Below are 17,458 nucleotides of genomic sequence, written 5' to 3' on the forward strand. Positions count from 1 at the left end.
CATCAGAGGAATGATGTGTTACGCTCAGGTGGCAAGTATTCATACACAGACAAATGTATGCAAAATTAGCACAGTGACTGTTCACAAAAGCAGTAATTGGTGATAACGCAATCATCCTATTATTGCAAAGTTAATTAGCACTTGTCAGCTGTGTGTGAATCTTCCTCTTTCTTTGCTTCCTTTCAACATCTTTGTTTCCGTAGCGTTGGCTTTGATGCCATTTTCCACCTGGATCCTGCTGCCCTTCCTCCTTCCTGGTCCTACGGCTGTTCTCTCCTTCCCAGCAATCATGAGAGGGATTGGGGTGGCCCCAAAAGGCTATATAGCCAATCAGATATGGCTACCACATAGTGCCACGAAAGGCAATTGAGAGCAACAACAGTCGGAAGAATAAATCAATTCTTTTCACATGGGGTTCTGAAAATGAGAGACTTTCACAAAAGATTTAGTTCAGCTCTAGCAGCACGCTGTGTCTGAGAAGAATTTCTCTCTTATATAAAATGGAGGGAAGGGAATGGTTTTCTTTTCTTCTACAACACACCAAAATTAAAGGTATTTCATCCATCTGTTGACCATTCTATTAATAGTATTCTCTGCAAAACAAAATCTGCGCATTGCAGTTGCGATTATCAGCGTCATACAGTGATTTATTGTGAAAAAAAAATCTTTTATGACATAACCTTCCTACAGTGAACTTCCTACAGTGATATATTATGTAATAAGTGGGCAAGTGATGGCCATCCATGTGGTTTGGCCTACAACTTCCATCAATTCCTGCCAGCATTAGCTAATGGTAGGGGCTGATGGGAGCTGTAGGCCATCTAGAGGGTCAGAACCTGCCCAGCCCTGGCTTAGTAAATGGCTGTTATGAATGAGCTTCAGTATAAATACACTGGTCCTACACGCATGCCTATGTCCCTTTGCTCAACAGCCAGGTGATGCAGTTGACCCATCTTTGAATGAAATTTTCATTTCATTTTATTTGCTTTCCAGAGAATTTGGTCGTTGGAAAGTGAACAACTTAGCCGTTGAGAGAAAGAACTTTCTTGGATCCCCGCTGCCTCTCGCCCCTGAATTTTTCCGAAACATAAGACTACTAGGACGTAGGCCAACTCTTCAGCAGATCACAGAAAACCTTATCAAGAAATATGGGACACACTTTCTACTGTCAGCTACCCTGGGAGGTAAGGTAACTCTCAACAGTCCAGCCATTTAAATGTGACAGAAGGCATAAATTAGCTGAAGAAAGAAAGAAAGAAAGAAAGAAAGAAAGAAAGAAAGAAAGAAAGACAGACAGACAGACAGACCGACCGACCTGTGGATGGGGAGAGTATCATGCCCCTTTGCGTTCATTTGTTCAGCAGTCTTCATTCTCCTTGAGAAAGAGAAAGAGAGAGAGAGAGAGACTGGCAGACAGACAGGCACACATTCCAAATTATCATTGGGAACTCTTTTAATCAGAGGCAAATCAAAGAAAAATGAAAGATATTTCAAGACTGAAACCCTTTGCATGTAAATTGGGGACATGTGTAGAACATGGTGGAATATACCCATTTATTTCTTTAAAATGTTTTATAGTGTCATCAGGGTTAATGCATCTAATCTTCATTGTACCTGTATTTTTTAAATTTCTGATAAAGACATGTGTAGGCTTCTACTAAAAAGATCCAGGTCCAATAGCACAGAAGCTATATATGCATCCAGACCAAGAGGTTGAGATGATAAATGTTTACATTAAGCAAAATACCGGCAAACACTCAGCTGATCCAACTCTGCTTGAAAGTTTTTAAAAACAGAGTCAGAGAAACTGAGTTGATCCAAAGTGACAAAATTATGTGAGGCGTAGTTGACCTTCCAGAAATGAGGTATAAACTCTTTTAAAACTACACATTTTATTATTATTTATTTAAATTTTTTGACGCTGCCCTGTGGGGCAAAGCCTCCTCAAAATCAATGAAAAGAACAACTTAAAAAAGTAAAACAACCACAATGATAAAAATCTAAATTAAATATGGCAATTCATTCATTCAAAGCAGACTGGTCCAACTGTAATGGCCATTTCAAAAAAAAAAAAAAAAATCAGGAAAGGGAACCAAATGCACAGTTACAAGAGGGGAGATATTTGGCGTAACTGTGGTGCAGGTGAGAAGGATCTTGCAATTAGCATAGATCACAGGTTGACTATGGGTCAACAATGTGGCACGGCTGCAAAAATACAAAAAAACCAAACCCGTGCTATATTGGGCTGCATTAATAGAAGAATAGTGTCCAAATTACGTCAAGCACTGGTTCTCCTTTATTTGGCACCACCTAGGCCCCATCTTGAGTATTGTGGCCTCTTCTGGGCACCAAACCTCAAGAAAGAAGAAGGCAAACTGGAAAACATTCATAGGAGGGTAACAAAGATGACTGCGGACTGGAAACGAAGCCCTGTGAGGAGACATTGAATGAGTTAGGTTGTTTAACCTAGAGAAGAGAAGACTCTGGAGAGAGATGATAGCAGTCCTCAAGTACTTGAAAGATTGGCACAGAGAGGAGGGCCAGGGTTGATTCTCAATCATCTCCGAGTGCAGGACATGGCATGATGGGTTTAAGTTGCAGGACTTCAGATTCAGGCTACATATCAGGAGTAAATCTCCTGACTGTGGGAGCAGTACAGCAATAGAACAATTTCCTAGGGAGACTGTGGGCTCTCCCACACGGGAGGCATTCAAAAGGCAGTTGTACAGTCATCTATCATGGATGTTCTAACTTATAGTCCTGCAGTGAGCAGAGACTTGGACTCTAAGCTTTTATAGGCCCCTTCCAACTCTGTTATTCCATGACTCTGTGATTCTGTACAAGCAGTCCTTCAGACAACCTGGTTCCTAGCAAAAATGATTCTCAGCACTTTTAACTGGGCCATGAAAATTACAGGTGACCAGTGTAGCTGGTGAAGAATCGGTATTGTATGCTTTGACTACCTAGTTCCCGCGAGCCCCCAGGGAATGTGCATCCAGCAAAACTTGGTTCTTGTCCATTTGTAGTTCATGGGAGCCCCATTTAAAGCATGTTATAATGGGCTAGTATGGGTGTCACTGGTGCATGGATGAAAGTAGCAAGTTCCCATTTCTCAAGATAGGAGCTGGTAGTCAACTAAAATTGATAAAAGGCACTACTAGAAACCATGGCAGCATCTATATAAATAGAAACAGCCCAGGAGAACCCCAAGCTGTGTGCTTGGCCCCTTGAGAGTGCACAGCCTCATCCAACACCAGTCTCACTGATCTATCCAGATAGACAGTTCCCCCTCCACCTGCACTACCCCATTTAATCTGGATCAAGCTTACATTTCTTTGCATTCGTCCATCTCAGTACTGCATCCAGACATCTTTCTAGGCTTTCCACAGGCACTCTGGGACTGGTTTGAGCACGAAGAGATAGTGATGTGCGTCATCCCTTTAGCACTGGTTTTGTGTAGGTGTTTAGGATGGAGGACAAGATAGAACCCCAAGACACTCCTAATGGCCAATGGTCATGGTCCTCCCAAACCACCTCCAGTCCATGGCCTTCCAGAAAAGACTGGAGCCAGAGTAACAGATACTCCTAGTTCCTACCACAGACAGGTGACCCAAAAGGATCCCTTGGCAAATGATGCTGACAACTGAGACCACCAATTTTTCCTCCTCCATTTCCAAGCATACCTCACCCACCAGGATGGCCAAGACTGTATCCTAAAATCATTCCAGAAACCTGATTTAAACTGGGTCCAAATAATCAGTATCATCCAATATGCCCTAGAATTGAGAAGCCATCATTTTTTCCCAGCAATTCTCTCAGTAATTATAGATTACATACTGAGTGGTAATTATCCAGAATCAAGACATTCTTTTACAACAAGGATTTAATTAACCACTATTTTCTTAGAGGTAAGGGAAACCATACCCCCTCTGAAGAAAATATGAAATACCTCTGATATCCAGATGAAAATCTCAGTTCTGGCAAACCACTCTTAAAAGCATGGAACTAAAGGGCAGGTCTTACCTAAAACCTAAACCTAAGCAAAACATGACTAGCTGGAACCCTGACAACATGTTGTGAATGGAGCTGGCTAGAGCCGGGGGTCAGACTAGATGGCCCAGGAGATCCCTTCTGTCTCACTCTGTTTCTGTTTCTATTAATCTGCTTCTCCAAAACAAGAGCACAAAGCAAGTCAGAATGCATGTAAACAATTTTGGCAGCAAAATGCAATGTAAATGGTTCACAGCAAGCCTGTAAGGTTTTCATTTGATCACCTAAACCTAGAGAGAGCAGTTTTCACTGAAAAAGTTGTGCTGGCCAACACTGTGTGGTGCAAATACAGCAGTGTTAGGAAAGAAAGATTTTGCTGCTACTGGTGCAATAGCATTTAGCCCTATGGTTGTTTCTGACTCATCCTCATTTGAGTGCTTTGGCTGAGCGATGCAGAAGGAGCGACTGAGGCGATTTCATGCCCCACCCCCATCCTCTCACTGCATTGTTGTGGATTGTCTTCTTTAACATAGTTCAGTTTCTGGGGAGGCTGAAGAAGTTTCAGGATAGTTCATATTCTGTCCATCCCACTTTCTTATTGACTTATTTACTTACTCAGATAACTAATTTATTTAGATTTCTAAATCTAGGTTTATTAGATGTAGTCAATTTCTATCCTACCCCTTAACCAAAATGACTCTCAATTCCCTTCTCTGTGCATTCCCCACCTGAACCCTTTTTTCTTCTCCAAGGTTGCATTCCTTACTTCAAAGAGGCAGTTACCCAGGTTCTCTCCATACTGGCTGTGATGGGACAGGGAAGGAGGCAGTGTTCTATGGGCTCCTCAAATGTTAATTGGATTGCTCCCTAATTAACTGAATGAATGCCACTCAAACTATGGGTCCACTTGCCAGGAACTTGGACGTATGGCCACAACGACTAGGATTGCTGTTTGGGGAGCTGTGTGAAGGGCATTCATCAGATCCCTTTCTCACAAGGGATCCTTTACCTGTACCTATCTTTTGTGGAAAAATTTGGAACAATTGCTTTCATGTTCTCTTTGGGGACTCACCAGTGGCATCTGGTTTTGCTGAATGGATCCTTGGTATCACCCAACAAGGCTCTCTCTGTTCTTGAAAATGTCCTCTTTCCTGTGATGATGAAAGTTTTGCTCTGCATTATTATGCTCACGCTTGTCCAGCTTCAATCCATGACTGCAGAGAACAGGTCTGGGAAGGACGTCCAGCTAGCAAGGCATTGGGGCTGCTGTATAATAGACATTTCTTCCTGCAATACTGCCCACGGGGAGATAAAAATATCAGAGACGGTGAAGTTATAGCTGTAGCCACATGACTCCCATTAGCATTAATGGAAATAGCATACCTAAATTCTGGCATGCTGTTCTGAAAAGTAATGCCATTGTGTGAAACATTTGGGGGGAAATCCTGGAGGAAGGGGAACACCATTGCTTTGTTAATAGATTGGGTGGGCAGGAGAAACAATCCAGCAGAGAGATCTAAAGAGGAAGGAGTGAGAATTATGCAGCAGGAAAGATAATTAGTGCTCAGAATTGCCCACCACCAAAAAATGACAATTGAGCAAAACTGTTTTATCCCTTGGTGGGTGATTGTATTAAAGATAATTCCTGTGATTGTATAGCCTTCCCATCAGACAATCTTGTCAAACACCTTTGATTTATGTAAGGAATGGGTTTTCTTTAATTCATTTTCTGAAAGGGGAGCTTCACCTGTATATTAAGGAAATGACAGTCAGTTCTTTCACTCCATGTGTGTGAGTTCCATAACTGCAGTGCTGGGTTTGTAAAGGCCCTTTCCAGATATAGCTTCCTTTTGTTATTTAAGATAACAATACATTAAGACCTATCATAACAACTTTCTTTCTTTCTTTCTTTCTTTCTTTCTTTCTTTCTTTCTTTCTTTCTTTTTCTAACTCTTTTCTCTTTTTTCCCTCCTTTTTTTCATTTTTAGAGAGCAGCAAACAGATCAAAATCTCACTGAAGTGAAAGCTCACCAAAATATATATACATCTGTGTTCCCAGCATGACTGACAGTTCAATTGTATAAAACTTACAAGATTTTTGTAAAATGCTGATAAAAAATAGATGGTTAGGTTGTCAGCTACAAAGTAAGAATAAGTTGTGTCAGGAACTGCCCATTCTGAATTGCTGTGTATGAGCAACCTGATTGAAAAAGGTACCTCTGATCTGTAGCACCAAAGTGAAGGGAAGATTACAACATTCAGGCATTTTAATGAATTTATGGTGGTTCATATGGGGACAAAGACTATTTCAAGAGCAGGGATTTTAATAGGGATCTGTCAACAGCTCTGCTGCATCGTTCTGGAAAAACCAGGAACTGGTTTCTTCCCTTACTGTTCCCTCATAACACAGTCCCCCAGGATGGAAAAATATCATCCCATGGACTCCTCTGCATTACTGAGATCCTTGATGTTTCTTGTTTCTTTCCTCCTTCCTCAGCCCTTGTACTACTTAAGTTAAATATTTCCAGAGCATTGTGGGGGGAAAACACATGATGGTCATCAAACATTTTGGAGGCAGCCATTTTCTCCTATAGATAATGGTCTGGAATGACCAGACCATTTGAAGTGGCCATTTCTAGACCACATAATGGTCTAGAATGCTAACATTTGAAGTGTTGAGAGCAAATCTAAGAGTGTGGTCTGAAGCTGTGCATTGTCAAAGCACCAACAAAGAGGTCAAAAGGCAGTGACATTGAGGCCCCGGCACCTGGCTGAGGATCTGTGATGGTGGTACTTGACCAACAATCCCATGTGGCAACCCTGCATTTAAATGTCCAGGCTAAGAGAAATTCAGCTTTCAAAAGGAAATGTGTTAGAATCACAGAAGTGCAAAATAGTAAAGTTGGGAGAGGCCAAGCGGGGCCATTGGGTCCAACCGCTTGCTCTCAGCTTCTGATGTTATCCCACGAGGACCCATTCAGAAGGTCAGTGTGTGATGATGTGATTATTGACAGGCAATGCAAGATTCATGGGATGGCCACTTGCATCACCCAAATGTGACACAGATGTGTCTAATAACTTGCATATGCAAATATATGTGAAAGGGGAAAAATTAGGCATGTTAATGCAATTTCAGTGATAGAAACATTTTAAATATTACATGGTAGGAGGAAATTATGCCTAACGCAATATGTCATCTAGAACTTGCATCAGATGATGGAATGGTACTGGCGCATGCTGTGCATCCAAGGAATCCATACTGCATAGGCATAGATCCCTCTGAATAAACCTAAAACCTCAGTATGAGAACATATGGCAACTCATGGAGAGAAAGTTGCCTAGAATTCAGTGGAATTTGCTTTTGAATTAGTGTGTACAAAACTGAGTCATAAATTGATTAACTTGCGTTATTAAGTCTTCTGATAAATATTCTCATTTTTGCATATAGCCTTTGAGGTTTTTCATTTCCCTCCTAATATCTAGCACCATTAGCTCCCAGATAATAACATGGTCATAATGTTGAAGATTATTAAAGATTGGCCTTCTGGTGGTGCACAAACTATAACTGAAACGTGTTTGTTCCCAGAAATTACTCTCTGAGCCTTTATGTCCTTTCTTTGCTCAGTGGGGTGCAAGCCACTGGGCAGCCCTATCTGAACATTTATTTAAAAAATCTTACTTTCATATCCAACGCCCCCCACAAACAGATGGGGACCCTGTGAACATGCAACTACGGTCAGTGTTTTGGGATTCCAGGTTGCCTGTGTCAGGATTTCAGACCTGCTCAGAATGAATACCTGGATTCAGTGGAAGCGTACAATCAAGCACTCAACAGTTTTATTTACAGCAAACGGGAATCTCTAAATTACAACAGCACTGAAGGAGAGCAGTTTAAGACTGTCTACACAGAACACAGTAGGGACGGAGTGTTTTTTGGGGCTGCAGTCACATACACATGAGAGGGAGGGGAATGAGACTTTGAATTGGCAATAATGCAAGAACAATGCAGATGCACAGTGACATCAAGAAATCATCAGGGAAACTCTGGAAAAATATCACAATGCATCAAAATCTTGAGTAACAGATAAAGAGATAAAACAATCAGAGGTTACAGAATTCAACAAGCTTCAATGCTTGCTTTTTACAGTCAGAGGTAGAAATTTCCAGGAAGACAAAGGGGGAGCTGGCAGAAGCAGATTGGAGTCTCTGCAAGATTTCATGCGCAAATAGTATCTACTTGCATCTCCTGGGGCTTGTTTCCTTTCCCCATTTACAAGGAACCTGTTTATTTATTTAGAGCGTTTATATCCCACGCTTCACAATGTCTCAGGAAAAGCCCTGCAGATTGACGGGGGAAGAAAGCAGGCAAAGTTTTCTATAAAGTACAAAACATATGTTTGTAATGGCAACATGGATGTCTACAAGCCCACCCCTGTGTGTTCACAGGGCCTCCACTCTGCAGAAGTTTGCAGTGCGTGCATGGACACAGAGGCAACATAACATAGGCAACATTGGAGACATGGCACAATGCAACTTCCACACCTTCTTCATATGTACACTACAAAAGATGCCAGGGCAGGCAGGCAGGCAGGCAGGCAGATTTTAGCAAGACTGTAGTATTGTATGCCTTCTGACCAGAAATTTTGTTTTCTTTGTATGATTGGCTATGCTACAGTAGAAAAGTCTGTTCTGTTTTTCCCACAAAAATGTTTTTCTTTTCTCTTAATTCTATGTTTCCTGCAAAATTCTCTTTGTTCTATACAGTAGTAAGAGAAAAAGGAAGGACATTTGTTCTTTGCTTTCATGAATGGAGTAGTCAAACTTTTGCATTCATGGGATGGAAGGCCCACCTGGCTAAAGGATGGCCTTCCGCCGAGATGCTTGTATGCCTTGCAACCAGTTGGCTGACCATAAAGAGAACTCTTATGCATGATTCTTTCAAACTGTGACCAGGTCTGTTTTCACAAACACAGAGGACCAAACACAGTCCTGCCTGCATAGCTATACATTGAGCTAGCATGTCTAATCTCCTTTGCTAAGGTGGAAAAGCATGGACCTGCAGTTGGAAGAGCACATGTGGAAAAAGAGCAAGGGGTTGGACTCAATAGCCTTAAAGGTTCCTTCCAGTTCTTATCCTAGCCTATGCTAAATTACATTTTACCATCATTAAATAGCATATAGTGACTCTTCTGTTTGTTTTTTTAAGTGTGTGGACTCCCAGGGATGGGGAATTTTGGGAAACAATTACTGGGAGTGGGAAGTTCAGCCTTCCCCTCTGGGTATACTTGATTCAAACTGGGTTACATGTGTTGTAATCAATATGAAATGTAGTTTGACCCTTAAATATGCAACATGTTCCTCTGGGCATAGCTTCCATATAGGCTGAAGTGCCTGATCCTGCCAAATCTTGGAAGCTAAGCAAGGTTGGGCCTGGTCAAAATCTGGATGGGTGACTTATATGTTGTGAACCACCCAGAGAGCTTCAGTTATGAGTGATATAGAAATGTAATTAATAATAAAGATAGCTCTATCTGCAACAGCTACCCCAGTAGTCACAGGGGAAAGAAAGAAGGCCAGATGCCCCCTGAATTGTGACAATGAGGAAGTCTTTGCCATCATTTCCGGATACTTCAATTGGTTCAGAATAGAGCTGCCAGGCTGCTGACGGGGACTGGACATTATGTTCACATGACTCCAGTTCTCCGTCAGCTTCACTGGCTCCCCATTGAAGTCCGGGCCCAATTCAAGGTGTTGGTAATGACCTATAAAGCCCTAAACGGCTTGGGTCCTGGTTACCTGAAGGAGCGCTTACATCCATATTTGCCCAGTTGCCCCCTGAGATCGGCGGGAGAGGCCCTTCTCCGGGAGCCCTCCGGGAGAGAAATTAGGAGGGTGGCTACTCGGAGAAGGGCTTTCTCAGCGGTAGCGCCTAAGTTATGGAATGCGCTCCCCAGAGAGGTCCGCCTGGCGCCGTCGTTATTTGTTTTTCGGCGCCAGGCTAAGACCTTTTTATTTAAGCAACATTTTAAATGCTAAATACAATTGAATTTTATCTGGCCAGGGCGGCTTATTTTATAATGTGTGTTTTAATTAAGATTATTTTATATGGATATTTTAACTTATTGTTTTATCTATGTTGTAAGCCGCCCCGAGGCTACGGCGAATGGGGCGGCATAAAAATGTTTAAATAAATAAATAAATAAATAAATAAATGATTGCTTGCTTGCCTATCTGGGGTACCTTCTTCTTGAGTAAATGCCTTCGGAGACCTGGCTGCCCAGGGAGCAACTCCACTTTTCCCTGCAGCCCTAGCTTACCCCTGTTGGACCATGTAGCTTTGTGCAGCAGCTGAGAGGAGCTGAGGAAGAAATAGTGAGAGCTGAAATAGGACCCTTCTCCTGAGGCTGGAGTTGAGTCTCTGGAATTATGGGAAGTGATCCCAAGCAAGATTTCTAGGATCATAGGATTGGTTCTGCTACTCCTTTTCCCAAGATCTGAGAAAAGGCCATTTGAGGAATATATTTGCATTGATCTCGAATTTGTATATGAAATCAAACTGTTGAGAATCCAGAATTCAGCTGCTCTACATTGGTAGGGTCTTCCCCAGGATTATTTGTCCCAGCTCCATGTACCAGGAATGCAGTGTTAAAGGTGAACATTTAGCTTTCTTCCATGTTGTTAATGGAGCCAGTGCTATTATGACTTAATCTGAAGTCTAATCTTTGCCATGTCTGAAAATACTGTCTTCACCAGCACAATAGAACAAAATTAACACATATGAATTCATAAACCCTGGCAGTTATTGTTCTTCAACATTTTGTATAATTATGTATTTGCAATGATCATTTGCTAACATTACGAAACCTACCAGTGCAATATACCACGGGTATAATGTTTTAAAAAAAATCTTCCAAGGATTATTGATGCCATTTTTTTTTTGATTGAGTCATCCCTTGTTGATCCCAAAGATTGTGCCCTCATTATTGCTAATATTTTCAGTTCATCTACACAGTTGCATCATTTTCACTGAGAGGATGATCTTGGACCTCTTCAAAGCACAGGATGTGTGGTACCACTCAGCTGTGGGCCATGCCCCAGATATGTAAGAATCCCCCGTTCATAAACATCTTGGTGCTGTGGACTGTTTGTGAGCATAGGGTGGGCTCATTGTGTACAATGAACAATGGCACAGTGGCCATTCATAAAATAACATTGCATAGTAACACCCAGCACCACCCACCAGCTTGTATGGGGTGAGAAAAGGGAAATAGCAATCTGGCCAATAAGTCAGCCTGAATGATATGTTTTGCCCAGGTGCTGTCTCGGAAGAGAATTCCGTCCTCGGTGGGACATCTTACATTCATGGCACATGGTATTGATTGATTAATTACATTTCTGTACCACCCAATAGCTTAAACTCTCTAGGTGGTTCACAACAATTTAAACATGAAGGTTTGTGTTCCTTTCCTTACTAATGAGAAGAGAAAATTGGAAGCCTGGCTTTTAAAATATGTCAGCAGGAAAGGGGGGAAAATGTCTTGCTGCATAAAACAGCTCCAAGTGTTTTAATCATAGAAACATCTATTATTACACATTACAAAAATACATGTTCCCAAACTGTATTTATGTATATTTAACTAAAGCTGTTACACTATTATTCCAATGCCTCTTATGCAGGATCGTATGATTTGCATTTCTATTTAAATAGTTACTGAAGTTGCTCCTAAGACCTGAGCAGATTTAATTCATTGTTGCAGCCAGCCCTTTCCTAACTGTTGTGCAACCTTCTCTTTGCTGAAATAGCCACAATGGAATTCGAAGTTTGTAAAAAATACAGCTCCAATGCTGTTTTTGCAGGTGACTTTGAGAGACAGCAGGGAGAAGAACGTCAACTGCAAATATACATCTTAGAATAAATGCATGCATGCATGCAAACACACATTGGATAATCTAATACTGATGAGGTCTCAAAGCCTATGTATACTTTCATCCCTAGGACTAGGTAGTATTGCTCCAAACATATGTGTACTTTCGTGAAAGTAAGAACTGTTGAACTTAGTGGGCTTACATTTGAGTAGGCATGCCTAGGTTCAGGCTACAGAATAAACCCTTGCTATTACCAAAACAATGAGCTGATGCTGAGAACAGCATTCCCATGCCTGGTTGCAATTGTAGGAATAAATTGTGCAATGTGTCACTGTGTGCTTTGGCTCTTTGCCTCCACCTCTGGCCACTCTCATGCCCCCACCAGTGATGTGGAACAGGGCAAGGTGCCAGTCATGGCAACTCTGTGAGATGTCAACAGCACGCAACTTATGGCTTCAGATCATGGAGACACACATGGCACTGGACATGAGACTATTCTGATCTGTTCTCTCTTGTCCAGAGGTAGAAGAGAATGACTATTGCAAATGCAGACTCAAACTGATAATATAAATCCTAGAAAAGAATATAGGGAAAGATTGCATTAGTGAGAAGAGTTCAATCTAAACCAAGGAGAAGTTTCCATGTGTCAAGGCTCATCAGGGGAGTGGAAAATACTGTGCAAAGGTCAGTCTTTATTGTGAATGTCAGATATAAGAACACTATCGATATAAGAACATTACTTAAAAAAAAGAAAGATCCAGCCAGAAAGTCTGCTAATCCCATGACCCAATTATATAGATATCTTTGTGAGTGGGAGGCAAAATTAAAATTTAAAAGTTTATACTCTTTTGAAACTATTTTTGTCTTGGAACATCTGATGCACAACTTTGATTTTTGATTTTGAATGTCTGCAAATACTGTGTTTTGTAGCTTGTAGGACTAACAGCTGTGTTGCTATTGTGCCAAGTAATCTTTCCCCTCCTTTTTTGCTGCACATTGCTATGATTAATCTTTTTTTTTAAGTCCTTAAGACTTACAACCTTGAATAGTTTTCCCTATCTCATCCATTTGTTAGCTAATATTTAGATTGTCTTCTAAGCTTATCTCATGGCTGTAGTCTGCAGCTGGCAAGAAAACATTCATCCATGTGTCAAGTGTGACAGAAGCCTCTATTTGCAATTGTCAATTAAGTCTTCACTTGCAAGAATTGCACCCTAATTTTCTCCCACATTAATTCCTATGTTAACTATATCATCATTTTATTTTATGCACTTACAGATTGGTCTGTGCTTTGTTCCCTTGAGGCACAACTTGGTTGGGGAGCAGCGGAACTAAAACAGAGGAGCTCTGAAGTTAGCATACTGAGTTGTTCCCTTGGTCTTTCTAGGCCAGAAGTGCCTGATCTAATCTGCTGTTGGCTTCCCACGTGTTGGATGTAGCAGTGGCTGATGGCTTGAATGTCAGTAGGGCAGTATAAATGTAATCCGAACTGCATAGGAGCTGTCTGTGGTGCTGAAACTTATTGGACCTGTGGTTCAGTACCATGGACAGCTCCCTGAATAGATGTGCCATCACACTGATGCTGGAGCCACCAGCCTCCATTGCTTGGATGGGACTCATTCATGATCTTACCACCCATAATCCTTTTACCTGGAGATGCTATGGAGTGACTGAAGGTCTCACAGTACAAGCACCTTTCTATCACCACATCACACCTGTTCTGATCTCTTGCCAGACAGTTGGAACTGATGCATTTTTTCCATTACGTTTCACCCAGTTCTTTTACTGGTTTGTTCCCACAGGAGAGGAGTCACTCACAATTTTTGTCGACAAGCGGAAGCTGAGTAAGAGAGCTGAGTCAAGTGATCCCACCATCAACAGCACCACAGTGACACTGGAAACTCTACACCAACTGGCTGCCTCATACTTCATTGATAGAGACAGCACCCTGAGAAGACTTCACCACATTCAGATTGCCTCCACTGCCATCAAGGTATGAGGATGTTACAGTCATAGTTTTCCTTTTCTCTGTGCAACAGACTTTTGCAATTGCATTCAGAGAGCAGGTGGGGTTGCAATGGGAGAAAAAGCGCTTCAGGAGACACAGAGCTTGCATTTCTAGTTAGTTATATTTTTAATTATTACATTCTTAAAATCTGCTCAGAAAGCAGAAATCTGGGCAGAAATCAACCAGTACATGCAAACTACTCCTACCATTCTTTGAATCTGTGGCTCACTGATATGTTAAATACTGATTAATACTGGATGGGATCCCAGTTCCAGTAGAATGCGTGCTGAGATTCTACTACTTTAGTGTCACATCACATTCTTCAAGGAACAAATAAGTCCAGGTGCATATACCATGTGCAAAGAAAGCAAGTATATTCTAGGAGAGGTCGAGATTAAAAGCCTTCTTTCTGGTTTAGCTATTGATTTTGAATGAAGGTGCATTCCATCATGGAATCATGCCTGTAGTCTGAAGTGGTATATCAAGACATGGGTTGATCATCTCAGAGATAAATAAACTTGAGATTGACTTTGAATTGAGATTCCCAATGTGCTATCTGTGCAAAACATTGGCTCTTGATGCAGCATATCCTTCATCTCTCTCTCTCCCCCTTTCTCTTAATATTTACCAAGAGGACATTGTCTTGTAATCTTCTAATCATCTAAGCATCCATACAGCCTTCCATATAGCCTGAAATGCCTAATCCTGCCTAGTCTTGGAAGCTAAGCAAGGTCAGACCTGGCTGAAATCTGGATGGGCGACTTCAAATTGTGAAACACCCAGCAAGCTTTGGCTACATGTGGTATAAAAATGTAATGTAATTATCATTATCATCATGTGCAGAGTTTCCATCATCAATGTGCAGCTGAAGACTGTACCATAGGATCATTGATTTATTTATTAGATTATATCCCACTTTTATTTTCCTTTTTAAAGAACTCAGAGTGGCTTACATCATTCTCCTCCTGTTCTCCATCTTATCCCTACAACAAGAATCCTATGAGGAGAGCTGGGATGAGAATCTGTGACTGGCCCAAAATCACCCAGTTGGATCCATGACTGACCAGGGACTAGAACCCAGATTGCCTTAGTCCCTCCCAGTCTGCACTCTTAACCGCTATGCCACACTGGCTTTCAGAAGAGGAATCGAGTTTTTAAGGAGTGATGGTAGGACCTGCAATAAAGTGAAGGCTGGGCATTATTTTATACTTCTGTTCCCTACTAATAAGGTTGTCTTGTTTCTTTGTATGAAGGAGAATAGGACCTCTCATCCCCAGCTCATTAGGGCTACATGCAAATGTACCTGCACCTGTAGAACCTAAAAGCTCATTGGAACAGTTGGGTAGATAGTCTTTCAATACTAAAAGGCAGGGTTACAAAACAAGAAGCTAAAGCTATTGAATGATCTGTTAAATGGATTAAGACAGTAAGCTGGAAATTTTAGATCAGAATCCATGCTTATTGATAGAAAGTATTTTGATGGAGTGAAGGGTCATGAGGCCATCATAGTGGTCTCTCACCCACTAGGCAGAGGCAAACTCAAGTTTGCCATTGTGTGTACACTCAAAGGGCAGGTTGAGCCAGTGCTGATGAGCACGCCTATATAATGCTGATACATTTTTAGGTGCATCCTTAAAAGAATGTAAGTGCATATCCGGAAAATGAAATGCATCAAATAGCCTGCAGTGGCCGGTTTGTTTTGTTTTGTTTTGTTTTGTTTTGTTTTGTTTTGTTTTGTTTTGTTTTGTTTTTTTTTTTGGTTTGGCATGCCTTCCATTCCTGCAGGGCCCCAAAGCAGATTTCTTCCCAGCCATACAATGGGCAGTAACTATGGATAACAATCCTGCTGACTACAAACAATGCATTTCCAAACCAAGGGTATATTTATAGGTAATAGCTGCTTTGAATTGCTTGATGATAATAATGAAAATTGCTTTGAAATGAGGGTTTTGTTGTGTGTTTTACAGCTTCCCATTGTTAATATTTCAAAACCTCACATTCTATTTTTGCCTTTTAGTGTCTAATTAATGTCATCATCATTGTCACCCAAAACCAAGCCACCACGAATGTGTCATACTTCATTTTGTTGTCATCTCCGCTTTTGTTAGGAACACACATAAGTAAGAGGCAGCGGATTGTGTGGTCTGTCGTTGTGGAAAAGTGTGGGGCTTGAGGTGAGATGAGATGATAGAGGAGTTTCACCAATGGGGATTCATCTGCAAATATGAAATATTCCTTATGCCCATTTGCAGACCAGTAACAAAACCACAAGGCAAGAGTGATGAACAGTTACGGAGTTCAGATATAAGCACTTATTATTTATACAGACTTCCCAGGGAAGGAAACCTTTACAAGCGATGTAGAAGAGTTGGTTTGTTTGTTTCCTATCTTTATATTTGTGCCACAACAGTAACAATGATGGTATCTACAACAATGCAAAAGAAAAAAATGGTGAGGCAAGGAAAAAGTCCTTTCATGAAATATATGAATACCCAGTAAATATGAATATACAGTGATATATGAATATACAGTAATCATTAACATATCAAGGGAAAGAAAAAGGGAAAGAAAATGAAGAAAATAAGAAAACACAAAGAGGAGAACATGGATTAATGTTGCAATTTCAGATAGAAACAGTAATATCAGCACTCTTTATTTCTAAATATACATCCATAGAGCTTTGACCGTTGTCGGAGATAGGATGTAGCAAGAGGAGTAGGATCTTCCATTTATTTAGTGATGGATTTTTTTCCTTCCAAACTTGAAAATAAGGACACCATGCAATGTGGCTGCCCATAATTCTCTGAACCCAGAGTATTGAAGGCGTCTGATGGATGGTGGAAGCACTGGAACTAAGACGTCTCAGCACTCCTCCTCGTACTTACACTTACACAGGTGACGGTGGCCATCTTAGCCTTTCATTCCTTCTTGCAAGGTAGAGAGGATGAAGTGCTTTATCCTGGCAGAACTTCTCTTATTGCCAGCTCCAAGGTCAGTTTTGCAACCTTGGTGCTGCAGTTGGTGCAGGAAGAACTTCTCTGGCTGCAAGAGAAGAGGAAAGATGCTCCAAGCTCTGACATCCAAATGAATTTCCAGTGCAGGAGATGGAACTCCAACTTCTGTGGATGACCAGACAAAATCTAGATCAGGGGTCTCAAACTCAACTTACCTGGGGGCCGCTGGAAGTAGAGTCTGGGTGAGGCTGGGCAGCAACAAGTATTCCACCAGTGAGGTGGTGGTGGGCCGCTCATCCCGCGGCCGGCCCAGGTGCCCCCGGCACCTTGAAGGCCACAGGGCCCCTCCCCCGTGCCCCGCCCATCCCAGCAATTGGCCCGCGGGCCGCACGTTTGAGACCCCTGACCTAGACAGTCATAGGCTTGTGTCCTAAGTCCCTTTGGGACTTTCAAAGCTCCAAGTTTCCACCTTTGTTATTCCTATCTTAATTGCCATATCACAGGGATGTGTTTAAAAGTGCAAATGCATATGGTATTATCACAGATAGTACAATGACAGTTACCAGAAGGCCAACATAACCAACTGGAGCAGCTACTACACAACACAACGTAGATAACCCCATGGTTTCCTGCATATCAA

General features: G+C 41.6%; 1 protein-coding gene across 2 annotated transcripts in view; it reads left to right on the plus strand.

Moving 5' to 3' along the window:
- Positions 1–17,458, plus strand: part of BRINP3 (BMP/retinoic acid inducible neural specific 3) — a 211,331-nt gene that overhangs the window by 108,768 nt on the left and 85,105 nt on the right. Inside the window, exons 2-3 of one of the 2 annotated variants that reach the window (XM_044439223.1) lie at positions 994–1,184; positions 13,659–13,849. In XM_044439223.1, the coding sequence (XP_044295158.1) occupies positions 994–1,184; positions 13,659–13,849 (382 nt within the window). The remainder of the gene's footprint in view (positions 1–993; positions 1,185–13,658; positions 13,850–17,458) is intronic. The other variant, XM_044439224.1, reaches the window with a different exon arrangement.

The sequence above is a fragment of the Varanus komodoensis genome, unplaced genomic scaffold, assembly GCF_004798865.1.
Source record: "Varanus komodoensis strain SLA01 unplaced genomic scaffold, ASM479886v1 scaffold34_1, whole genome shotgun sequence".
In the NCBI taxonomy this organism is placed as follows: Eukaryota; Metazoa; Chordata; class Lepidosauria; order Squamata; family Varanidae; genus Varanus; species Varanus komodoensis.